General features: G+C 32.3%; 4 protein-coding genes across 4 annotated transcripts; 2 read left to right on the top strand and 2 right to left on the bottom strand.

The window, feature by feature from the left end:
• Positions 1-4,042: 4,042 nt before the first annotated feature.
• On the bottom strand, positions 4,043-5,107 carry LOC11408364 (uncharacterized). Its single transcript, XM_039832046.1, has 5 exons — positions 5,027-5,107; positions 4,644-4,908; positions 4,444-4,540; positions 4,223-4,350; positions 4,043-4,131 (listed from the first exon to the last, which is right to left on the bottom strand). The coding sequence occupies exons 1-5, from the start codon at positions 5,105-5,107 to the stop codon at positions 4,043-4,045; spliced, it is 660 nt and encodes a 219-aa protein (XP_039687980.1).
• Positions 5,108-12,374: 7,267 nt separating this feature from the next.
• On the top strand, positions 12,375-16,035 carry LOC11409768 (cation/H(+) antiporter 15). Its single transcript, XM_003599235.3, has 3 exons — positions 12,375-12,629; positions 13,496-14,500; positions 14,847-16,035. Exons 1-3 carry the CDS (start codon positions 12,375-12,377, stop codon positions 15,984-15,986), a joined length of 2,400 nt encoding a protein of 799 aa, XP_003599283.1. The 3' UTR covers positions 15,987-16,035.
• A 1,377-nt stretch (positions 16,036-17,412) lies between these two features.
• Positions 17,413-20,487, top strand: LOC11410788 (cation/H(+) symporter 13). The gene is made up of 3 exons (XM_003599234.1): positions 17,413-17,652; positions 17,908-18,906; positions 19,360-20,487. The coding sequence occupies exons 1-3, from the start codon at positions 17,413-17,415 to the stop codon at positions 20,485-20,487; spliced, it is 2,367 nt and encodes a 788-aa protein (XP_003599282.1).
• Positions 20,488-25,185: 4,698 nt separating this feature from the next.
• LOC11415388 (uncharacterized) lies at positions 25,186-26,233 on the bottom strand. Its single transcript, XM_003599232.4, has one exon. It carries the CDS (start codon positions 26,119-26,121, stop codon positions 25,609-25,611), a length of 513 nt encoding a protein of 170 aa, XP_003599280.1. The 5' UTR covers positions 26,122-26,233; the 3' UTR covers positions 25,186-25,608.
• Positions 26,234-27,466: the final 1,233 nt, after the last annotated feature.

The following is a 27,466-nucleotide window of genomic DNA, read 5'->3' as shown; positions in this document are numbered from 1 at the left end:
TATCATCGCCGTCGTCGTCATTAATCAATATTTTTAAACCACCTCTCGAAGTAACCCGTGATATTGTGACGTACAACTGTCCATGTGAAAAAACAGGAGACGGTAGATAAACACCAACATGTTTCAACGACTGACCCTAACTCTTGTTAATAGTCACTGCAAATGAGACGACAGATAACGGAAATTGCCTTCATGTCAAGCAAAACCTCATAATTTGCTAACCCGTGCTACCACACGGGTCAATGATGAGCACAATATATTAGTAATTTAGGAGTTCAACATCACATAAAAACCGTAAATTAAAATAACATGAAATATATAGCTATATTATGTAGGTAAGGTATGATTTACAATTAATGTTTTGCAATGATCATGCTTATAGTTAATGGTAAGTTAAGCATATTTTGAAGACACAGTCATATGGTTAGATAGATCCTTATTCAGCCAATAGAATATCATGTGAAAAAACAGGAGACGGTAGATAAACACCAACATGTTTCAACGACTGACCCTGACTCTTGTTAATAGTCATTGCAAATGAGACGACAGATAACGGAAATTGCCTTCATGTCAAGCAAAACCTCATAATTTGCTAACCCGTGCTACCACACGGGTCAATGATGAGCACAATATATTAGTAATTTAGGAGTTCAACATCACATAAAAACCATAAATTAAAATAACATGAAATATATAGCTATATTATGTAGGTAAGGTATGATTTACAATTAATGTTTTGCAATGATCATGCTTATAGTTAATGGTAAGTTAAACATATTTTGAAGACACAATCATATGCTTAGATAGATCCTTATTCAGCCAATAGAATATCACATGAAGCATTGGGCCAATCCTTATTAAAACAATGATATGAATCATGGTTTACAACTTAATTTGTAGTTTGCATAGCTCAGGGGATATCTAAGACATAGTCACATCAGTATAATCAACCACCACCGTATAAATTATCACCGCGAGGGCCTTCTTGCAACAACCACCACCGCATAAACCTCCTTCTAGAATATAACAAACAAAAAAAGAGATGATAATAAATTAGATAACAATGCAATTCAAAAAGTCATCGGATTACAAATAACCAAAAATCAAACTAAACAAATGCTCCTACTCTTATTCCAACCCCGAATTTGAAAATTCCTGAACTGCAAAATCAACAAACCAAACCCCACACCAATCATATAACAATTACTTTGATTTTGTAAGAAGCCTAAAAAGCTATTGCAAGCTATTTTGTACAATAGAGGAATTGAATGCAAAGAAAGATGTGTGGTTAACCTTAGTCACAGAAAAGAGGAGGAGCAGCTAAAAATCCATTTGATTTTTCTTCTCAATGTTAACACATTAACAATGCTTCTATATAAACACAAAAATTAAATTAGAATGAAACAATTAAATCATTGTGGAGCCCTGTTTGTTACATACTTAATGAATTAATTAATTAAATCAATTCCATTGTAAGATAAGCTAATAATTTTCGCATGGAGAGAGAAAACGCACTTGCAATTTTGAAGTGAGATGAAGAAGTCATGACCAAGTGTAACAACGAAGCATATCTGCAACTTTCGGGATAGAACCAACCCTTCCAGCTTCTTGGTGATAAATCCAACGACATAGTGGGAACCATCAGAGAAAGTGAGGCAATTTTATAAAATAAAAAAAAAATAAAAAAACTTCTATACAAACTCAAAAAAAGGGAAGAAAAAAATAATAATTAGAATGAAACAATTACATAATGAAAGTGAAATAAACAAACATACCTGCATATCCCCAAATCCACATTTCCATCAACAAAATCTGCTATTTGTAAAATAAAGCTACAGATCAAAACATGGTGGAGAAAGAAAAAACATTGAAAATCATTGCATATATCATCATCTTACACAAATGATATTAGCAGATTCAGAAATCCTATGGGAGTTTAGACCAGTCAACCTCCAAGGATGCGAGTAACAAAATCTATTAGCAGAAGCAGCAGAAAATAATGATTTGTTTTGTTAAAAAAATATAGGAGTGATTTGTTTTGTTCAAAAGAATAGGAGGGATTTGTTTCGTTCAAAAGAATTGGGAATTTCTGCAATAAAATAGGAACAATTTGTTAATAGGAGTGATTTGTTTTTCTTTTTTTTAAGTTTATCTGTTTAGTAGGAAACAATTTTTTTTTAAAAAAAAAAAGGAGATTTCTGCAATTTGATATTTTAAACATGGGTAATACAGTAAAAGCAAGCATTGAATTTAAGTTAAATTAGGACAACAATTAGCATTCGGGTTAACTTTAATAAATAAAAGATAAAAGATAATATATTAGGGTAAATGAGTTGAGGAAGTGAGGAAAAAAATATGGCAACAGAAAATATGGAAATCAATTAGATAGGTTTTAGGAAGAGGGAAATTAGGAAATCATGGTTAGAGTTTGGAGGAGGGGAGTTAGGAAATATGGTTAGGTTTTGAAGGAGGGGAATTAGGTTTTAGGAGGAGGGAAATTAGAAAATCATGGTTAGGGTTTGGAGGATGGGAATTATGAAATACTAGACTTTCCACCCGTGCTGCCGCACGGGTCATATACATTGTAGATGTAGTAGACAAAAACAAATCTCAATGCATATCAAAGAGAATGAAATATGTGGTCCCAAATATATGCAGATGTTGGAATTCGAACCTCAGACACCACACTTATTCACCTTAAAAATATTAACTTTTATCAATCGTGTGTTACTTCATTCTTTTGTTAAAATTATATGTCAATGTTATATTATTGGTATGTTACTTCATCTTTTAATTTTTTTTTTTGGTCAACATCTTTTTTTTTTTGTTGACAAAATGTTACTTCATTCTTTTGTAAAAATTATATGTTAATGTTATATTATGTACCTAAAAATAGCTCATTCTTAACCTCAACATGTAAAATGTTTTATTTAAATAATTTTCCTTTTATCGAATATTTGGTCTTTACCGTAAACGATACCCTTTAACTGTTTGTTGAAATGTTTCTTCCACCGGTTTATATAGATTGCAAAATTCTAGTGCATTTTGTGGTAGATATTTAACAAAGAGAGTTCAATTCTAATTTGGATGAAAAGTGTAATATTAACAAAAAAAAAGTTGCTATAATCTTTCAAAACCCTTTTATTCCAATAGGGCGATTTGTTTTGTTGAAGAAATAGGGCGATTTGTTTTGAAGAAATAGGGGAAATAAAGCGATGCCGATTTGCTTTGTTCATGAAAATAGGAGATTAGGTGTGAGCATTAGGGTTGTTCATGAAAATAGGAGATTATGTGTGAACATTAGGGTTAAAACAATTAAATTATACAATAGGGTTTAGGTTAAAATTAGGGCTTACGGGTTAACTTTAATATACTAGACCATTGACCCGTGCTAACGCACGTGTCATTTAAAAAAATTAATACTCACTGAAAAAATAAGACACTGTAGTTCGCTTGAATGTAAAAATTGTCGTGAATCAAAGCAAAATGACAATTACCATAGACTTTGTTATTGTTCCATAATTCTAGTACGTAGTTCCTATAACTGAAGTTCGTTGACATGCAAATACTTTCAATAAGTAAGAAAATGAATAGTACCCAAAAAAGTCCTACACATTACGGAAAACTTCTCTGTAGACCACACTTGATGCAACATCGGTATCATCGCCGTCGTCGTCATTAATCAATATCTTTAAACCACCCCTCGAAGTAACCTGTGATATTGCAATGTACAACTGTCCATGTGAAAAATAACAAAGATGAATCCAAAACGACATCTAAAAATTTCAATAAATAGATAGCTACCTCAGTTGACTCAATCATGCTTTCAATTGTCATTCGGTTAGTGTTGAGCAAGTCATCTGATAAAGACGCGGAGCTGTTCGTTGAAATTTGGCTGACACTTCGGGTGAACTGTATTGATGCATTTTTCATTCTAATAAAATGGCACCAATGTTAATAGAAGAGTGGTGAGACCTCCAGACAACTTAATTATGACCAAAAAAACTTGTCTTTATTCTAAAGCATATGAAAATATAAATGGTTACCGTGTCATGTACGCAGCGACATCAGGCAAATCGCCATTAAGTATCAGCTTAGTCCCATTAAAGGCATTAACAACTCCCATAGCACCTAATTTTTTTAAAAATCAACAGCAAGTGAACATAATTTCCCATTTCATTGTTGATATCAGCAGAAAGCAAAAACTTAAAACACGACATACCTAAATACACGCGTGTCTTGCAAAACTGCAATATCAATATAGTAGGTGTGTCGTTGTCATGGTTGCCAAAAAAGGTCACAATTTTGTCGCCATGTTCACCCCAAAGAGAGCAATGCAAGCGGTTGTTTCTGTAATAAAATATTACCAAAATATCAATTCAGAAACATAAGGTATATTAAAATTATATTACAACCAGGTACAAAGAAAGAGACAAATCTTACTCAAGATCTTCTAAAGTGAGATCAATAACCCTGCTTTTCCTTCTGTCCTTTTCAGTTTCCCTTATATCACCTCTTTCAATTACATGACCAATAACATCTGAAATTACGTATACAAAAGCAAAAACAAATGTATGAAATTCCTAAACGAATGCTTATAGGTAGAAATAATGTACAACACACATTCAGAATTCAAGTCCTACCCGTAGATACTTCCTCGACAGTTGAAGAGAGAATTTCATTGAATGGCTTGAACTCAAAAACGTTCATAGGGATAGCAGGCAAGTGTACTTTGGTAAAAGTTGAATTGTGCATCATACTAAGCTTATGTTTGTGTGAAGTTACCTTATAAGGACTTTCATTAAAATCTACAATTGCATTTTCAAGCTGATATGTACCCCCTTCTTGAACCATGGACCTGAACTTTGCCACCAAATCTTTTCTAGCTGTGGCGTGAATACGTCCACCCTGTTGACGACAACAACAACATTAAACAGCTGGTTAAATTACATAACTAAAAAACAAAAATGACATTACTTTAATTTTAAAGTTAAGAGTGCAAACATGCAGAAACCTTTTCATCGACCAGTAACATGTTCATGAAAATGATGCTAGTGGGGACCTTCTTCTCTCGAATCAACCAAATGTGAGCAACTCGCACACACATCTTGAGATTCTTTCTTCCTCCAGAAACAGCTGAGATTGGAGTGTATTTGGCAGACATCATTGGCTTGTTTTTTCCTTTCCAAGAAAGAGGATGCTTATTTAGATTGAGATGGTTTGGCTAATAGGTTATGATATATTTATAGGAAAAAGGTGGAATATGTGTGAGTAGGATATGTCGGTTGAGCAATAAAGAGTATTAGTTATCAGGATAAGCACAAAATAGTGGAACAAAATTAGGAAGTGGCCAACATTTTAGGATAAAGATTAATATGAATAAAATGAAATTAATATTGTTGATGGGGCACTTTGTTTTAATTAAGAATTTACATTTTTTTTTTACTTAAGAATTACCATAGTTGATTCGCCAAAACATATTAGAGATGTGGATGAAATGTGTAATAGTTACTTGAATGAGATGAATTATGATTTTTAGTTTGTTTCCACCCAAAACATATTTTAGATATGTGGATGAAATCCCCTACTTATTTGAATGAGAGAAATAAGGATTTTCGTTTGTTTCCACCAAAAAGTTACTTTAGAGATGTGGATGAAATCTCTTAGTTACTTGAATGAGAAGAATTAGGATTTTTAGTTTGTTTCCACCGAAAACATATTTTAGAGATGTGGATGAAATCCCCTACTTATTTGAATGAGAGAAATAAGGATTTTAGTTTGTTTCCACCAAAAAGTTAGATTAGAGATGTAGATGAAATCTCTTAGTTACTTGAATGAGAGAAATTAGGATTAGGATTTAAGTTTGTTTCCACCCAAAACATATTTTAGAGATGTGGATGAAATCTTTAGTAGTTACTTGAATGAGAGGAATTAGGATTTTTAGTTTGTTTCCATCCAAAACATATTTTAGAGATGTGGATGAAATCTTTAGTAGTTACTTGAATGAGAGGAATTATGATTTTTAGTTTGTTTCCACCCAAAACATATTTTAAAGATGTGGATGAAATCCCCTAATTATTTAAATGAGAGAAATAAGGATTTTAGTTTGTTTCTACCAAAAACTTAGTTTAGAGATGTGGATGAAATCTCTTAGTTACTTGAATGAGAGAAATTAGGATTAGGATTTTAGTTTGTTTCCACCCAAAACATATTTTAGAGATGTGGATGAAATTCCCTAATTATTTGAATGAGAGAAATAAGGATTTTAGTTTCTTTCCACCAAAAAGTTAGTTTAGAGATGTGGATGAAATCTCTTAGTTACTTGAATGAGAGAAATTAGGATTAGGATTTTAGTTTGTTTCCACCCAAAACATATTTTAGAGATGTGGATGAAATTCCCTAATTATTTGAATGAGAGAAATAAGGATTTTAGTTTCTTTCCACCAAAAAGTTAGTTTAGAGATGTGGATGAAATCTCTTAGTTACTTGATTGAGAGAAATTAGGATTAGGATTTTAGTTTGTTTCCACCCAAAACATATTTTATAGATTTGGATTAGTAATTGTTAGTAATAATGTTAAGAGGAGACGTTACACAACTATGCTACTAAATTGATTCTAGTAATTGTTACTAATAATGTTACTAAAAGCCATGTTACTAAAATGCTTCAGTAACACAACCATGCTACTAAATTGATTCAGCAACACAAAAACAAACACAAATATATAAATCAAAAAGCAAAGCAAGCAAGGCTAAATTATTTATGAAATTCAAGGGACATTTGCTAAATTCAAAGACAAAAAAAATAGATGCTTCCAAAACTTTAAGAAACTAAAACTTAAAATTCAAATTGAAAAGGTCTTGCACAATTTATCTAAACATGGACTAATTGTAAATAACATCAAGGTAGATGGTATCATGTGACCCAACCATCGGAGCATCCCCTCTGATCTTCACACCTTGTTGGACTTAGGATCAGTCAATATTGCATAGCGCCCAATTTGATCTCCGAAATCACCGCCAAACATGTTTGGCAAGCATACTGCACCCTAAAAAAATAACAAACAAAAACATCACAAACATTGATAAAATAGAATGCAAATAATTAAGAATAGGTATATTTCGCAAAAAACACATACAACATCAATGTCATATTCAACGATATATGATCTGTATTTCAGTCTGAGCTTGTTGATTGCTTTGTCAAGATCGGAAAAAGAGTTTTTCACCAACGGACCTACAAAAGATTGAAAGGGATTGAAAGAATGATTTATACTTTCAAACAGCGAGGAATAAGAGCAAAAATCTATATATTTAGTTTAAACCAGAGTGGAATGAAGATATGGTTACCAGTGAGGTAGTGGTATGACAACAAAGTTTGAATGTTTCTGGAAGCCATGTTGATTAAGAAATTTCGGTTTAAGAGAAAGGTATGGTTTTAGAAATAGATTTCGGTTTAGGAGAAAGGATTTAAATATATTGGTGAGGGTTTGGAGGAGGGGAGTTAGGAGATATGGTTTATGGAAATCAATTAGATAGGTTTTAGGGGGAGTGAAGTTAGGAAATCATGGTTAGGGTTTCGAGGAGGGGAATTAGGAAATATGGTTAGGTTTTGAAGGAGGGAAAAGTTGCTAAAATATTAGGTTAAAATATTAGGTTAAAATTAGGGCAACCAAGCTTTGTTTAGGAATAAGAGATGGGTAGGTTTTGAAGGAGGGAAAAGTGGCTATAATTTTTTAGGTTAAATATTAGGTGGAATTAGGGCAACAATGTTAGGTTTATAAATAAAAAGAAATATGGTTAGGTTTTGAAGGAGGGGAATTAGGTTTTAGGAGGAGGGAAATTAAGAAATCATGGTTAGGGTTTGGAGGAGGGGAATTAGTAAATATGGTTAGGTTTTGAAGGAGGGAAAAGTGACTATAATTTTTTAGGTTAAATATTAGGTGGAATTATGGCAACAATGTTAGGTTTATAAATAAAAGGATGGTTAGGTTTTGAAGGAGGGAAAAGTTGCTAAAATATTAGATCAAAATTAGGGCAACAAAGCTTTGTTTAGGAACGTTTAAGAGAAAAGTATGGTTTTAAAAAGAGATTTCGGTTTAGGAGAAAGGATTAAAATATATTGGTGAGGGTTTGGAGGAGGGGAGTTAGGAAATATGGTTTATCGAAATCAATTAGGTAGGTAGAAATTTCGGTTTAAGAGAAAGGTACGGTTTTAAAAAGAGATTTCGATTTAGGAGAAAGGATTAAAATATATTGGTGAGGGTTTGGAGGAGGGGAGTTAGGAAATATGGTTTATCGAAATCAATTAGATAGGTAGAAATTTCGGTTTAAGTGAAAGGTATGGTTTTAAAAAGAGATTTCGGTTTAGGAGAAATGATTAAAATATATTTGTGAGGGTTTGGAGGAGGGGACTTAGGAGATATGGTTTATGGAAATCAATTAGATAGGCTTTAGGAGGAGTGAAGTTAGAAAATCATGGTTAGGGTTTGGAGGAGGGAAATTAGGAAATATGGTTAGGTTTTGATGGAGGGAAAAGTTGCTAAAATATTAGGTTAAAATTAGGGCAACAAAGCTTTGTTTAGGAATAAAGAAGATTCGATACAGATAAGAGTACACTTAATTTATTCTTCTAGATGCTAATAGATAAAGTTGGGATATTATGCAATTAGTTTTAATTATTTTTTTTTTTTGTCAAGTAGCCTAATGGCTAGAGCTCACACAATTTAATTGTAGAGAAGTGGGGTGTCTGCGGTTCGAACCCTGGCCCCTGCATATAATATGCAATATCCCTACCAACTGAGCTAAGCTTACGGGAATTAATTTTAATTTTTATTAAGAAAATATTAGTTGTAATTTATTTTATTAGATTTTTAAATAAATAAATGTTATACTAAATTATGTTAAAAATACTAGTTCATTGAACCAACCCATAATAATGTAACCAAAAAAACCAACCCATAATAATAATCCTTTTAAAAAAAAAAAGTTCATTGAACCAACTTAATGTACTTAGTCACAATCATATCATTCATGTAACTGAGACATATTCTATAAAAAAGAAAATAGGTAAAATCGTAAAAGGAAATAGTTATAATCATAATAATCCTTTTAAAAAAAGTTTAATGAACCAACGTAATTTACTTAGTCACAGTCATATTATTCATATAACTGAGACATATTTTATAAAAAAGGAAATAGTTATAACTATAAAAGAAAATAGTTATAATCATAATAATCCTTTAAACAAAAGTTAAATGAACCAACTTAATTTACTTAGTCACAATCATATAATTCATATAACTAAGACATATTCTAAAAAAGGAAATAGTTATAATCATAATAATCCTTTAAAAAAAGTTCAATGAACTAACTTAATTTACTTAGTCACAATCATATTAGTGCTCATGAGCTTAGCTCAGTTGATAAGCACAATGCATTAATATATGCAAAATTCGGGGTTGAAACTCTGGACACTACCAAAAAAGTCACAATCATATCATTCATATAACTGAGAAATATTATATAAAAAAGGAAATAGTTATAATTATAAAATGAAATAGTTATAATAATAATAATAATAATAATAATAATAATCTTTTAAAAAAAAAGATCACTGACTCAACTTAATTTACTTAGTCATAATCATATCATTCATAATTTTAAAGGATTATTATTATTATTATTATTATTATTATTATAACTATTTTCCTTTCATAATTATAACTATTTCCTTTTTTATAGAATATATCTCGGTTATATTTTATAGAATATGTTTCGGTTATATGAATGATATGATTGTGACTCGGAGTTTGAACCCCGAACCTTGCATATATTAATGCATTGTGCTTAGCAACTGAGATAAACTCACGATGATTGATATGATTATGATTAAGTAATTAAGTTGGTTCATTGAATTTTTTTAAAGGATTATTATGATTATAACTATTTCCTTTTTTACATAATATGTCTTAGTTATATGAATTATATGATTGTGACTAAGTAAATTAAGTTGGTTCATTTAACTTTGTTTGAAGGATTATTATGATTATAACTATTTCTTTTTATAATTATAACTATTTTCTTTTTTATAGAATATGTCTCAGTTATATGAATAATGAATAGGAAAATTCTATGGTGAAGTCATAAGAATGATTTTTTTGGTGAAGTTAACACTATAAAATCAAAATTATAATGAGTAACACCCCACTGTTTGTATAATGACATCAAAAGTTCAGTCCTCATGGTATCATTAATTCATCAGATTAACAAGACTACACTTAATCTAATTTTATCCTACCTTGTTATAAGCGTAATACCTCATAAAGTGTAACACTTAAAACTATCATATAATATCATCAACTCTGTTTGCATGTTAAAGATTCCAACGATAAAATAGTACATGTAAGTCCAAGATGTTGCAAGCATTACTAGATGAATTACTATTGATCATTAATCAGTAATCAACAATTTAAAAATGAATCAAGCGTTAAAATCAAAATTAACTTTTTCAAAAAAGTCAGTTTTCTGACTGCACCGTAGAAGCTCCCGAAACAAAAATGTATATACCCCGTCAATTTAGATTGCCAATTTTGCTAGTTCTTGATTGTTACACTCTGCTCCAATTGAAACTTTAAGAGATAATACTTTGATAAGTGCACATTAACTTTACTGCCAATTTTGGCTCTCCTCATTCATTTTACTCAAAAAAAAAAAAAAACTCCTCATTCATTGATTTTGAGAGAGAATTTGTATGGAAGAGCTTTTCTGAAATTAGCAATTGATTGGCACCCCTAAATTAACACAACTCCTACCCCCTTCCTCCTAAAGCATCACATTCAATGAAATAAGTTACCTAAATCAAGCAAAAGTTAAATAAAGGCTTGCAGTTTCCATAAAGCTCTTTCGACATCTGAGTTCTAAGAGAAATATCCTATATATGTTAAGCAAATCTATCAAAGGTTAGCAATATTCCAATATTACTTAGCAAACCTGAATAATGACGAGTCATTCTTGAAATACCGTGGAGCTTGTTAGTGTAAAAAAATTGGTCCGAAGTTAGAGAAGGAGTTAGAGAAATGTCGTCCAAGTTTAGCTTCATAAACTAGCTGAGAAATAGTTGTTGAAGTGGAGATGAAAAGAGGATAGAGTTGATAGAATAATTGGAGAGTAATGGGGATGTTTTTGAATAACTCAGACTCAAAATCACACCAAAAAAACTTAAAAGTTTGGAGAAAGTGTTAGTGGCAATCAAAAACCAAACATTCAACTAACAACAGCTGGTCTAACAATGGTGTAAAGCAAATTCAGAATCGAATCAAAGAATAAGAAGATAAAAGAGTGGTAAAGAAGAGAAAGAACACATATATTTATTTACTTAGTTTGGTCTAACAACGACCTATACATGGGAGAGAGATCTGTAAAGTTCACCATCAAAAAGTTATTTACAAATAGATAAAGGAGTTACAAGAAATTTGTCTTCAATAATAAAACCTAATATCTACCATTTTTTCGAATCTTCTTATGGTCAAAAGACTCAATAATTTCATTACCCAAGGATATGCTTAGTTAGCATCCATGCGGGTCATTAACCTTTTTGCACATGATGATATTTTAAGTCACATTCAACAAGGGCATATGATGAAAAGAGGATAGATCTGGATTTCATTTAGAGTGTTGCTATTTATCCAGAAAATAAACATCACGAATGTACAACGAACAAAGGAGAAGCGTTAGATCTTAAAATTGTTATAAATACATGGGGTAGATGAAAATGAATAAGTCATGTTGCGGCTACACTTACAATCGTCGCGAGGTTATCATGAGAAAAAAATTCGCGACATCTAACATTTTCGTTTCATTTAATTAAGGTTTTTGGTAATTTAATTTTTTGATTTTGTATTTTTAGTTTTGTTTTAAAAAATTTAATTATGTAATTAATAACATGTCATTCACTAATACATTCGGGTCACGACACATCATCAAAGAAATGTGTCACATCATCAAATCAAATTTAAGTCAAAATATCTGAAATAGAACCAAAATTGAGTGATTTTAAAATGGAAGACTAGTTTTATGAGTGAGCTAACACCGATGAACCAAAACGGCACAAGTTAGCGTTTCAAGAAAATAAAATAAAATGCACATTTGTCAAAAAACAAAAAAAAAATGCACATGTGAAGCAATGCAAAAATATGGTCAAAGCAATAGTACGTATAAGAGGGAACCAATAGCGCTACCAATTAATACTTAGAATCTCTCTCTCTATCTCATCCATCCACATGATCACAATTCTCTCTCAATCCAAATGGGGTTGTCACTTTCCCTCTCTTCCTTCCCTCAAGGTCTCTCAACCACTCTCTTCTTGCTCCATCCATGGAGTCAAGGCAAGACATTAGCAATAGCAACAATTCTATGCCTGATGATGGAACTGAGTCACAGTTTGGAGGATCTTTCATATGTCATACAATTAATCATATCAACTCTAGGGGGTATTGGTTAGGAGAAAATCCACTTGCTTATTCTGTCCCTCTTTTCTTGATCCAAGTTTTTCTCATGTTCATTTTCACACAGCTTAGTTACGTTATTCTCAGGCCATTTGGACAATCTTGTTTTGTTTCTCAGATTCTTGTAAGTTTGCAAGCTTTTTCTGTTCTTTGTTTTCATCAAGATTTAAATTTCGCAATGCCGTCCCAATGCATGAAGCAATGACATAGACACGGCACCGACACTGATACGTGGACACTAGTAATATATAAGAAAGTTGAATTAGTTGAATGTAATCACTTGTGTTCGGTGTAGTGTAGAGTCTGGCCAATCAAAAGTGTTGGTGCTACAGCCAATAGAGATCACAATCCTTGATAATGTGGATAATCATGGTCAAATGTGACTGAGGCAGTTTCAACTGCAATCATGTTACATTCGCAGAGACATCAAAAACTTTGATGTAGTGGCCCAAATAGTTGTGTGTTTCTAAAAACAACCTTGATTTTGATTTTAAGATGCCATTTTGGTATTGGGTTTTTCATTGATTGTTTATGTGTATAGAATATTGTATTTGTTTGTGATCACATTATATCATTCTTATTGATGAAAATCTTTTACAACATTATTTAGGTGACCGCATTGGCTTGTCCTCCATAGCACCATTTTCATATGCTATTTTCGTAATTACTGTGAACGCGGTGCACCTTTTTTTTATAGACAAAAGTTAGTAATAGTATAAATTTAATCCGACGTCTTACATAAAACTTCTTTGGTGTACTAACCTAAACCACTGGGCTACTCCTTCGGGTCCGGTGCACCACTTAGTTGATACTAAACCCATACTAATTAAAAATGAACAAATTATTTTATTTCCTACTTTTCATTTTCTGGCTGCATCACTTGTAATACACACACACACACACACTTATCATTGGTTTTTGGTATAATGAGAATGAATGGCTAATGATATGTATATCTGAACTATTTCTACAATGTTTGATGTTCACTAGGGAGGTGTGACACTAGGTCCTTCAATTCTTGGTCACTATTCAGCATTTGCGAACACTTTCTTCCCAATAAAAGGAAGAACTGTGCTTGACACATTAGCATTTTTTGGATTCATGTTATTCATCTTCCTACTTGGGGTAAAGATAGATCCAACCATCATTTTCCGATCAGCGAAAAGGACGTTTGCCATTGGAATTTTAGGCTTCTTTGTTCCTTACATATTTGGCGGATCGGTTGTTTATATCATCGACCGCTTTGTATCATTGGATAATGATGTTTCGAAGGTGCTTCCTATAGTGGTAGAAATTCAATCTATCACAGCCTTTCCAGTAATTTCGTGCTTTCTTGCTGAACTTCAAATCCTCAATTCAGAGATCGGACGGTTGGCTTCGTCATCTTCGCTAGTATGCGATGTTTGCTTTAGTTTAGTTTTGATAATGAAGTTTGCTGCAAATATATCAACAACGAAGTCAATAGGAGTATCTATTGGATTGATCTGTTCAACCACTCTTCTTGTTTTGTTCATAGTTTTTGTTGTTCATCCAGCTGCATTATATGCTATTCATCACACACCAGAAGGAAAACCTGTTCAAGAAATTTACATTTGTGGAACTCTTATAATACTAATATTCTGTGGATTCATCGGTGAAGTTATCGGCGTAGATGCAATTTTTGTATCATTTATGGTAGGGTTGGCTATACCAGATGGTCCTCCATTAGGTGCAGCATTGGTAGATAAACTAGAGTGTTTTGTTTCAGTTGTGCTTTTACCGATACTTTTCGTGGTCGTTGGATTGAGGACGGATGTTTTTGCAATACAGAAGATGAAGAATTTGGGAATTATTCAGTTGATTATTTGCGTTGCTTTTTTCGGTAAAATTGTTGGGGTTTTATTGCCTCTACTTTTTTGTAGGATGCCATTTAGAGATGCTCTTTCTCTTGGTCTTATAATGAACTGCAAAGGCACAGTTGAATTGGCATTGTTGATCAACCTGAGATTAAAAAATGTAAGTCATGTTCATCTTCATATTACAATTTCATAAGATAGCGAGTAAATACACATTTTAATCCTTGAAATTGTAAGTGTTGGTTAATTTAGTTTCTCAAGTTTAAACATATCAATAAGTTAAGTCTTTTTCTCAAATTTTGCAATAATTTTAATGATTATATGCTTGTTTTGATGGATATTTACTAAAGAAGTATATTGATCGAGAGACTGAATTGCTATTTTGCAAATTTCAGGGACTGAATCAAGACCCTTAAAATGTCAAAGACTAAAATGTTTATTTACTCGAAGCTAGTTAGTATTGTGTATAAGATTGTTAAAAGGAAACTTTTTTTATGTCTTTGCAGGTTCTGGATGATGAATTGTTTGCAATTATGGTTCTTACTTTAGTGCTTGTAACCGGCATTGTGTCGCCTATTGTGAAAGCTCTATATGATCCTTCTAGAAGGTTTCTTGCTTATAAAAGGAGGACAATATTGCATCACCAAAGCGAAGAAGAATTGCGCATACTAGCTTGCATTCACAAACCAGATAATGTATTGGCTGTTCTGAACCTCCTTGCAGCTTCGAATGCAACTGAAAAAACCCGCATAGATTTAGTTGTACTGCAGCTAGTTAAGCTTGTTGGAAGAGCAGCCTCCGTGCTTGTTGCCCACATACCGCGAGAAAAGCCTAGCGAAAGAATCTTCAATGCATTCAGCAAATTTGAAGACGCTTATAAGGGAAAGGTATCATTGCATTGCTATAAAGGTATCTCACCCTATGCTACAATGCACAATGATGTTTGCTACTTGGCACTTGAAAAAAGAATAACTTTCATAATCATACCTTTCCATAAACAATGGATAATCGGAGGTATGGCCGAGTCAACTTTCGCATTCAAGCAACTCAACAAAAACGTTCTCGAGAAAGCTCCTTGCTCGGTCGGTGTCCTAATCGATCGTGGCAATCAGAAGAAATTTTGGTGCGGCTATTTGAACGAATCAACATATCTAGTCGCAGTGCTTTTCTTTGGAGGCCCAGACGATAGAGAAACGCTCGCGTACGCAAAACGTATGATGGATCAACCTAATGTAAATATTACTCTCTTTCATTTTTCATCGTCTTCGAAAGATTTTATTGGTGGTTCAGATAGAAGCAAAAAGCTTGATACTCAAATATTGAGTGAGTTTAGGTTGAGTGCTTTTAGGAATGATAGGGTTTCTTATAAAGAAAATGTTGTAACAAATGGAAGAGATGTGCTTTCAGTTATTGAATACATGGATAGTTTTTATGATCTTGTTATGGTTGGAAAGAGGCATGAAGATTCAAAGTTGATGTCTGAACTTGGAAAATGGAAGCATGGTGAGTTGGGAACTGTAGGAGAGATTCTTGCTTCTTTGAATATTGGAGATAAAACTTCAGTTTTAGTTGTGCAACAACAAATTAAATTTTGGGGGTCACGTGATCAAGAGGAGTCTACACATTTGAGAAGAGTAAATGTATAGCATTGTTTAGGATTTGACAAAAAGAAACATTCTTATGTATACACTTAGTTTTAAATAGAACATGTTTCCTAAAACCTTCCAAATTTGCTTCAATTCTTTTCTTTGTTTTCATTTTCTTTCTTTCTTTTGCATTGCTTTTGCTCATTCTAAGGTGACTTCATTTGATATAAATTGAGTATTTTCGACGCGAAACTACAGAGATTATTATCTAAGGATGAGTAGGATCACAATGGATTGTAAAATCATTCCTCCAGAGATTTAAGTCGCTGCATTTTCAGAGCTGGATTCGAACCTAGAGAAGGGATGAATATATATGTTTCATATTTATTCACAATTCTTATTCATAAAGTAATTTTTTTAATAAATATTGATTCATAAAATAAATTAGTGCAATAATCGGTGCATATATAAAATATTTTTATCATCCAAAACTGCACTAAAATGTCTTGGAAGAACAATATTTTGCGGGAAAGGTGCATTGAATGTCAATAAAAAAGTAAGGAACCCTAGAATGTAATTTTTCGAACTGACTTTGATATTAAGAAAATTTTATTTTATTGATTATTAGTGACCTAACTACTAATACTATTTTTGTAAATCTACTATATTATTAGAAACAAAAAATTGGGCATAAACAAAAAAAAAATTGCTAAGCCAGAAGCAAGGACGAACATCAAGGGGAAGCGACGACATCCCAATTAGGTTGGCACCTCGAAGAACCTCATCCTATGTCGCCAAACTCAATGAAAATTTTATTAAAAAAAGGGGAAAAAGAAATATAAGAGGGGGGACTATTCCAAAACCCTCAAAACAAGAAGGAGAAAAATAAAAGAAAAGAAAACACACAAAAACAACTGTCTAGGAAACCTGTAATTAAGCATTCCACAACGGTTCCTAAAGAACTCAACTTGCAAAGCCGGAGGCAACACTGAGGACCAAACCATACCCTGAAGCGAATGACCCATATTAGCTAACAAATCCGCGCAACAGTTGCCTTCCCTGAAAATATGAATTCAGAATTAAATAAACTTTAGTTTATAAAACTCTTTGAAGTCAAGAATTTAGATTTGAGTTTAGTTTCGCACAGGTCAGTTGTTCGTTTGAAATGATGCAATAACAACATTATTTGATTTTAGATTTTCACAAAATAAATTACCAACAAACAGGATAGAAATCAATCAAGATTTATTTTATTTTTTTGTTGAAATTTCCTATTTTTGGCTACTCAATTTTATTGGATAACAATAATTGTTACTTTTCAACCGTTAAGCTTCTGACTTCCTCATTCATCCATTATCAAAATGATAGGTTCACTCTCTCTTTCAATCATCTCTCTCTCAGAAACACATTCTCTAAAGTTTATTTGCATTGTTCATATCTTTTTGCTTAATTCTTATGAGGATTAACTTTCATTAAATCAATAGAAATGGATGCCAAAAATGAAAGAATAGATCAATGGACTTCCCATGGAATAATTGATAATGAGAAATTAGTTTGTCAATACATGACAACAGATACACACAAGGGTGTGTTTTATGGAGAAAATCCCCTCAAAGAAACCAAATCTATTCTAGCATTTCAGATTATTGTTATGTTTGCTCTTAGTAGAATTACTCATTTCTTGTTAAGTCCTTGTCATCAAACTCTCATTGTTGCACAAATTGTGGTAAGTTTATTTCTTGTTATGTCTTTTTCAATTTAAAACTTTTTTTTTTGACTTCCTTAATCAATGTCCCTAGAATACTGGTTAATATGACCCATTTATCATTATTATTAGGGTTATGCTAACAATTCCAAAAAAAATTAAAAAAAAAATAAATTTCTAACCAAGTGCATCGAAGCACTCGTCAGCATTTTTCATATTATTATTGTTGTTACAATTACCATAATCATAATCATCATTTTGTTTTTATTTTAACAGGCTGGTATCATAGTGGGTCCATTATTTTTGGGTCGAGACAACACAAGTTTTGAGATGTTATTTCCAACAGCAAGCATAATGATACTTTCAACATTTGCAGAATTTGGAATGATAATTTATTTCTTTAAGATGGGGGTGCAAATAAACTCTAAACAGATTTTTATGGTTGAGAAGCGTGCAGTAATAATTGGAATATCAGGCCACTTATCTTCTATGGTACTTGGCATTATAGCACTAAGACTTGTTGAAAGATTCACCCCTTTAGGATCTGAAAAACTTAGTATGGTAAATTTGGCAATTTTTGGTTCATTAACCTCATTTTCAGTTATTAGTAGTTTCCTAAGTGAGATGAACATTTTAAATTCAGAGATTGGGAGAATGGCATTATCAACATCCATAGTTAGTGATGCATGTATGTGGGTAGTTTATTTTATAGTAATCAATGGAACTTTAGCCTTGGAACGTAAATCATATAAATTTCTTCTAGAAATGTCTATGACAATTGGTTATTTCGCCGTCTTATATTTTTTGTTAAGGCCATTAGTTATATGGATCTCGAACCGCAATCCAAAGGGAAAGTCGATGACGGAAAGCCATTTCTTGATGATAATTGGTATACTTTTGATAGTTGGACTCTCCGCACAAATTGCGGGACAATCTTCTTTTATCATTGCGTTTTGGTTTGGTTTGTTTTTGCCGGATGGTCCTCCTTTAGGTTCTATTTTGAGTGAAAGACTTGGTACTATTGGTTCTACTTTGACTGTTCCAGCTTATTGTACTATTAGTGGGTTGAGGACAAAAGTTCCTAATTTAGTAGGGCCAAAAATAGCATTCATGGAGGTTATCATAATTGCTGGGTATATAGGAAAATTTGTTGGAACCATTATACCATCACTTTACTTTCATATTGAATTTTGGGATTCCTTTGCTTTGGCTACAATCATGTGTTGCAAAGGCCTCATTGATCTCAGTTTGTACAACATATTATTGAACAGTAAGGTACTTTCTACATCCTTCCTTTGTCCCTTTACATTATATATATATATATATATATATATATATAGCATTTTTTAAATTAAAGGGTTAATAGTGTTTTACCCTTGTAATATAGGTCATTTCCGGTTTTCAGCCTGTAATTTATCTTTAGTTTTCGTCCATCTAATTTAAAGATTTCTGGTTTTGGACCTTGATGAATTTTGACCGTACGAAATCGATGATATGTCTGGGGGATAAACCAATTTGCTCAAATTAACATGGGGTAAACTGAAGGAGCGAAATCTGCCATGAAGATCCAAAACCAAAAAAAATCAAATTACAAGGACGAAAACTAAAAAAAAAATATTTACAGGATGGAAAACCGGAAATGACATATATTACAAAGGGTAAAGTACCGTTAAACCTAAATTAAATATTATACTAATTTTCCCATCTATTTAATATATGTTATAACAGCAAATAGGTGAACTTCCATTCACTCTCATGGTATATACAATGGTGGCCATAACAGGATTGACAACTATAGCTGTTCATTACATATATGATCCATCAAGGAGGTACAAAACCTACATGAGAAAAACAGTTAAAGACTCTCAAAAAGATTTTGATCTCAAAATACTTGTATGCATCCAAGATGAAGCAAATGTACATCCAATGATAAACCTCCTTCAAGTTACAAATCCAACAAACACAACACCTCTCTCAGTCTTTGTTTTGCATCTCATGGAATTATCTGGTAGAGCAGCCTCAATCCTTACCAAAAATGAGAGTACTAAATTTAAATCAAGATCTTTTAAGGAGAATTCAAGTCAACACATAAGCAATGTGTTTAATCAATTTCTATTGCATAACCAAGGATGTGTCACATTACAACTTTTTACAGCAATTGCACCATATGCTAGCATGCATGACGATATATGCTACATGGCAATGGACACAAAATCGAACATTTTAATCGTGCCATTTCATAAGCAATGGTCGATGAATGGAAACATTGAAGCTTCTAATGGTTCGGTTAGGTTAGTGAACCAAAAATTACTAAACAAAGCGCCTTGTTCGACCGGTGTCTTAATCGATCGAAGCCAAATGAGCGGAAAATTATTGGTTATTCATGAAAAGTGCTTTTGTGAAATTGCTATGCTATTTTTAGGTGGTGCAGATGATCAAGAAGCGATGGCTTACGCTATGCGTATCGCGGAACATCCTAATGTAAAACTCACCGTGATTTGGGTACGGTACATGATGCAACAAAAACAATTTAACATAAAAAATCCTTACATTGATTTGATGGAACATGTAAGGTATACTAGTAACCTTAAAGAAAAGGTGTTTTTTAAGGAGGAGATTGTGGAAGATGGGGCAGGAACAACACAAGTTATTCGTAGGATGGAAGGAAGGTTTAGTTTGGTTATAGTTGGTAGACATCATATAGCAAATTCTCCATGTATTATGGGCTTGACAGAATGGTGTGAACTTCCTGAGCTTGGTCCAGTTGGGAACCTATTAGCCACATCAGATTTTACATTTTCTGTTTTAGTTGTGCAACAACAACCCTATAATAATGAATTTTGGTATTGTAGGTGAAAACATATATGCCAATACACTCATGGTTGTTTTGTAACACTAAAATCTTTGTTCATAAAATTATATGTCTTTGTACCTAAACTTGCTTTCATTCTCATTATCCTATGTATAGGGACATTCACTATACAACAATATGCCTAAAAAAATAATTAACCAAAAGATATTTTTTGAAACATATATTGTCAAATGTTGAGTTTGAGAAACATAGAAGAGTGGAAAATGGAAAGAAAAAAATCTAACAATCAAAGAGTGTAATATTCACAAATCTAGTTATGACAAGGCTGTGATTCTCTATTTATACATGATGTGAATCCTCTAGAGTTTGTTATAAATTTTAATTAAAGTTACTCAAATATCCATGCCTCCAAATTTGTAGTGTTAATGTCCAAATCAACATTAGTTGAATTTATAATGAGTTGAATTTGATGTGACAATTTAAATTGAACAAACACCACAATAAGACGAGAAAACCAAACTATGCTGCACTCATAGAATAAAATCACAAAAAAGAATTATATGAATAATACTTATTTAGACAAAAGGAGAGAAAATGATGCAGATAGGTCTTCTGAGCTAAACTATGACCTAAAACGACCTATCTAGTGAATGCAGAAGAGGCCATAAGCCTTGTTTTTATGGTTTTATTTTATTTAATAAGTTAGTGTTTTTATTTGGATTTAGTTTCAATTCACTACATTTTATTTAATTTCCAATTTATAAGCCAAGAACAAGAAAACGTGAAGAAAATTATGAAAAAAGTGCATTTGGCCAAGCTTTAAAGAAAAGGAATTAAATGATGGTATTTAAGGCCAAGTCAATGCAAAAGGGTTGAAAACTCAAGGAAAATAGCTTTGTTCCCGTAGCAAGAACTTCCAAGTTTGTAGTCAAAAGATTAAGGAAAATTGAACAGTTTGTAGCGTTAATGCCTAAATCATCATTAGTTAAATTTATAATGAGTCAAATTTAATTTGACAATTTAAACGGAATAAACATCAGAACAAGACGAGAAAACCAAACTACATTGCACTTATAGAATAAAATAAAAAATAAAAATATGGGTGACTACTGAATGCTCAAAACTAGGCTAAAACACCCACTCTTTATCTCTTATATGAGAATTTTTGTCAGCATAAACCATAGAATTTTCATTGTGCTTTCAACTTTAATAGAGCCTTACACTTACTCTTGCATTTTGCTAAGTTAATAAAAGTAAGCTTTCCTTTAATCATTTATGTCTTATGTCTTTTGTTTAACTTTGTTTAGTCTACAATGTGTATGAGTGAGTAGACTTCCTAAGTGTTGGATCGTGGAAAGAAGTTCAATAACAGACATTTCATAATTCTAAGTCTTTCTTGTTGCAATGAATTTCAAAACCTTATAATTCTATCCGATTGTTCCTAAGAAACATTTTTAAGTATTAAATTATAGAATTATAATCATTTAACCTTAGATATTGAACGAATGATTAATTAAGTTAGATATCGACAAGTAAATGGTGATGGTTGGTCTCCAGCCTATAAGATATAATAAGGGATTCAAAATATGAAAATAGTACAGTTCTCGTAAGGTGATATAGGGTAATTGTTGGAACATTAGTTAATTCTAGTCAAAAAATTGGATAGAAAAACATAATGTAAGAACTAGTGTGTGACTTAAAAATGTTTCACATTGGTGAGTTACACCAACTAGCAAGTGTTTATATAAGGGTGGGGTGACCTCCAAGTGTGTGCCCTTGGGGTACCCACTTTTGCGAACGGGTAAGCGCTTAGAAAAATATAAATATATATATATATATATATATCACGCGCACGACACCGCCGCCGTCTGACCGATCGGATCGGACTTGGGTCAAAAAGATATATATATTTTTTATTTGAAGGAAAAAGATATATATTTTTATCACTTGAAAATGATAAATTAATAATTAATTTAATCATTATCCGAAAGCTTCACACGCATAACAAATAAATTCGTTACGATCCGACCCAAAATGCGTATCCGGATAAATCCAACAGAAAACAAAATGTGTTTAGCTTAAGGATTAAGCTGACTTAATCCTTAAGGATTAAGGATTAAGCTAACTTAGTCCTTAAGTCACTCGTTTTTTGTTACGAACTCTGCCTATAAAAGAAGAGCTCGCCCTTCTTTACACCGAAATTCACAGTTGATGATTCATGTGCTTTTCCTCTCTTCTCCCTTCTTCGACTTGTGTTGACGAGCCCTTCTTCTGCTTCTACTTCTTTCTGTCCCTTCGGTTTCGATAAGAGTGGTCTACGTACCATATTGAGTGGTTTTAATCAAACGATTAAGCCATATTTTTTAGGTGTAGAGCAACACCACAAGCAAATACAAAGCAATAAAGATAAGCTAGAAAGAAAGAACAAACACACCAAAAGATTGTTGACCCAGTTCAGCCAATATGACCTAATCTGGGGGAGAGAGCAACTCTCCAATCCACTATGATGAAAGTGTTACAAAGGGTTACAAGAAAAAATAGCTTGCAAGCTTACACAAGAACAAGACCTAGATTCTACCCATTTGTGTTTCCCCACTCTCACAATATGAACCCTAAAAGAGAAGACACAAGAGGAAGCTTTTGATCCTTCCAATGGTGAAATCTCATTACCCAAGGTGTTTACAATGTTTCCCAACCCAAGAGATCCTCACTACAAAGACACTCAACCCTAGAGTTCCCTCGTTTGTAATCCAAGTTTTTCTCTCTTCAACTCTCCTCCAAAATCTGCACAAGAACACTTAAATACAAGTCTTCAACTGATAAAATCGTGTCACGATTGATACGTAAGTCACAAGGTACGACCTGTCCTTATCCTGAAAACTTAACGAGCAAGTTTGAAAATCGTGTCACGATTCCACAAGATTGTGTCACGATTTGGCACCCTGCAAACCAGCTCACGGCATAACAAAATCGTGTCACGATGCCAAATTCGTGTCACGATTTCTCTGTTCTTCCAGACCACAAATTTGAAGCCAAATCTCAACAATTACGATGAAACCAAAATCCTAAAATACTTTTTGTATTATTGTTAATCTTCATACCAACATCAATCTCTTAAGTTATAATCTTTTTAGGTAAATCTTAAAATGTTCATAATAAACATTAGTCCTCTTACATCATATCAAAAGATTTTATAGAAATTTCTTTTCCTTTAAAAACAAAAGTTGGAATTTCTCTCATTAAATAAATAAGGCCGGCTTGAGAAGGTTTACTTCTTCTTTCTAGTTTTTTATGGTATCAATTCTTAATATGCCTATTTTAGTATAGGGTTAATAAGTTTTTACCCCTATAATATAGGTCATTTCCAATTTTCTCCTCTGTAATTTTTTTTTATTATTTACCCACAGTAAAAAAAAATTGTTTTGATTTACCCCCTAGTAGGGCAAACAAAAACGAAAATTTCTTGAAAAAAAATAATAAAATTTGTTTTTGTTTGGCCTATTCGGGGAGTAAATCAAAACAAATTTCTTTACAGGGGTTAAATCAAAAAAATAATTTTACATGAGAAAAACCAAAAATAACCTATATTATAGAGGGGTAAAGACCTATTAACCCTTTAGTCTATTTTATTTTAGCGGAAGTATAAAAGAATCTTAATCAAAGAACATTTTTTTAATAAGAATGTCAGCCTAATTAAGCCATTTTTTCTCGTTTTCTTCAATAGATAGATTCCTTGAGTATGCATATGTGCCTAACATGCATATCAATTAAATACTCATGATCTCTAAAATATCTTTTAAATCTAATTAGGCTAACCTGTATATATGTAGTTAAAGTAATATATAAGTTAATAGTTATTTTAGTCGCTAAATGTGTAATGAGTAGTCACAGTAGTTTTTGAATGTATCGAAATTCTAAGTAATGAAATTGGAGGCCTAACTCATCCTTAAAAACCGGTTCATAAGGTGAGGATTATCAAGAGTCTTATCTATATGATGTGGGACAAGAGTTTTTCCCAATACACCCTCGTCACGCCCAACACTATTTGGGCTTTGGTGCGTGAATCGGTAGGTGACCCTTGAATCCGACAGGCTCTGATACCATAATGAAATTGGAGGCCTAACTCATCCTTAAAAACCGGTTCATAAGGTGAGGATTGTCTCCTCTATATAAACTCTTATCAAGAGTCTTATCTATCTGATGTGGGACATGGTTTTTTCCAATACTAAGTAGTCATTGCTTGTGCATTTCGCTAATCAAAATAGTTTACGACGTTAAAATAGTACATCAATGATGACAATAACTCTTTTCTTATAGAAATTGATATGACAATAAGTATTTATATGGATTGATATGACACTAAGTAAGTCTATTGAAGAACTAATGTGATAATATTAACGAATCATATTTTAATGTGAAAGAGTATTGTGACTACTCATTACACATTCCGAAATTGTTAGGACAAATAGCTAGGTAAGCATTGAATAATTTCAAATGGTGGGGCACAAAGAAAAACTCAACACTCATTTGTTTCTCCTCAACTCTCATTTTCAATTATGTATACAAAACACAAAGAAAAGGAAGATTTTATTTCCATAAGCTTACAACTTGAGAATTTTTTTTTTTAATATTAGAAAAAATATAATTCTTATTAATTAAAGTGACATGAATTATAATGGTTTTGCCCATTTCATCTATCTAAAAAAATAAAAGACATGAATTAATTATTATTTTTACAACCATTCCGCGAGAGAAGTTGAACTCTATCCTTCAAGTTACTAAATCAATCAATCTATTTTCACCTAAACTTGTGACTTTGAGATTGAAAATCACTTGATATAAATTTGAACATTGATTCTTATCACCATATGTAGTTATATATATTGTTTTCTTTTCTTTTTCTATGAAGCAAATAAAATTATATGATTTGATAACATCCAATTCACACATAATTCACCCCACAGAAATTAAAACACAAGTATACGAAAAGCAAGGTTAAAAAAAAATTATCCACAAAATTAAATGCCCACGTACACTTGTAAAACAATAAAAAGGGCCATGCTGCTATATATTTCAATAATTGAACCATTAAATTTTTTTAACGGTCCTCCTCTGCCGCAGCCAGTGTCGTGATTATGACACTGGCTGACAATTCTGAAAACCATTTAATCTTCAGAAATACTTGCTAAATGAGGCCTCCATATTCCAACACGACCTTTCTTGCGATCCCGTCTTGAGGATTTCTTCTCCTTATATTGCAAGGGTGATGTTGATGAGTAAAAACAATCACCATCCCCACTACCATCATTCTCATGATCACCATCATCACCGTGCTTGGTGCTTCTTTTCTTTGAAGACAATGATGCTTTCTTGTTGAGATGAGAGTCGCTAACAATTGATCCATTCCGTTTGTTCTCCGGCAAAGATGTTGCCGGGATCAAGAAGTATATGCTTCCTCTCTTGAGCTCAGTCTCCGGTGAAATGATCAAAATCCGACGAACAACGCCTTGAGAACTTGGTTTGCTTAGAACATGGTTAGGGTTTGCTTGAAGAACCTCACCTGCTGTGATTGAATGTGTAATCTCATCTACACAACCATTCAAATGTACTATTCGGATCAAATCTAGTGCCCCACAAGGAAGAACACAAGCCAAACAACACCTTAAGCTATTACCCATATTACTATACCTTCTATGCAAAAATATATAAAAAAGAACAACGTAGAAAAACTAATCAAAACTTGTTTGAGTCTTTTGGGATTGTTTGAACCGAGGAAAAAGGTATGAGGTTACTTAGGTATATATAGCACCAACCATACTCATAATGTAAATGAAGGGTTCAATTAAATAATAATTGTGATGTGATGTTCTAGTTAATAATTAAGGAACTATATGTGGATTTGAATTTGAATTGACAAAATTGTCCTTTGAAGTAGGGTATATTTCAATTTATGTGGTTTGAATTTTCACATGGTGGGGTGAGGTGGGGTTCATTGTTTTTGTAATTCTAGCTTCTTGTAGGTTGCTTTAAGGAGGTGATTAGTATTGTTTTAGTTTCTAATTATAATTATAATTAAAATAGGGTAACACTTCAAACAGAAGATAGAGGATATGAGTATGACCAATTTAGTTGAAATATAAAACTATAAAAATCAAGATAATTTTAATTAATTTATTGAGTGTATATTTAAATATGAGTTCTGGTTGGTAGCACAGCTGTGGTCTCATTTGATCTATATATTTTAAACAAAGAGTTTGATCTAGTACAATTATTAGTACTGTTTTTCTTCCTGACAATTCTCTTTTTTTTTTTTTTTTTTGGTAGATTGACAATTCTCTTTTAATTACAACATCAAAGTGAGTGAGAAAATATTCCTCCTTCACTATATATATATATCTACCATATATATCAATGAGAAACTAAATTAAAAACTTTATAACTACACTTAATTTTAAATTTCTGTCGTAGCTATTTTCTAAAATGAAGTCTACTATTCCTTAACATACATGAGATAATGGACGTTTATTGTTTTTTTTTACAATCAAAATCAAAATCTCATCTTATTTCACTTCTTAAAAGAGTCTCAATACAAGATGGAATCAAATTAAATTGTTGATGACACCCCTACTAAAGTATGAGCGACAACATTAACTTGTCTCTTAGTAAAACTTATCTTAAACTTTGGATGTTCTTTAAAAAAGCTTGACAATCAGATATAATGCTACCAAACTCTACTTGGTTGGTATTCCTATCAACTATGCTATAAATTACTAGCGTACAATCTAGTTCTATAAGCACCTTCGATAGGCCTAATCTACCAAACCAAGAAATAACATCACGTAGTCCTGTTGCTTGAGGAGGGGGGCTGCCTTCATGCCAACATGTTGCTGCCTTTAAGAAATGGCCCCTAAAATTCTGAATACAATGGATATTTATTGTTGTGAACAATCTTTAGTAACATTAAGCATTTTCCCATCTATATTTATTTCTCTCATAAAATGAAGTCTACTATTTCTTTTTTTA

This window comes from Medicago truncatula, chromosome 3, assembly GCF_003473485.1.
Source record: "Medicago truncatula cultivar Jemalong A17 chromosome 3, MtrunA17r5.0-ANR, whole genome shotgun sequence".
Lineage (NCBI taxonomy): Eukaryota > Viridiplantae > Streptophyta > Magnoliopsida > Fabales > Fabaceae > Medicago > Medicago truncatula.
Note: the sequence above shows the minus strand (reverse complement) of the source record. Positions and strands in the feature narration are given on the sequence as shown.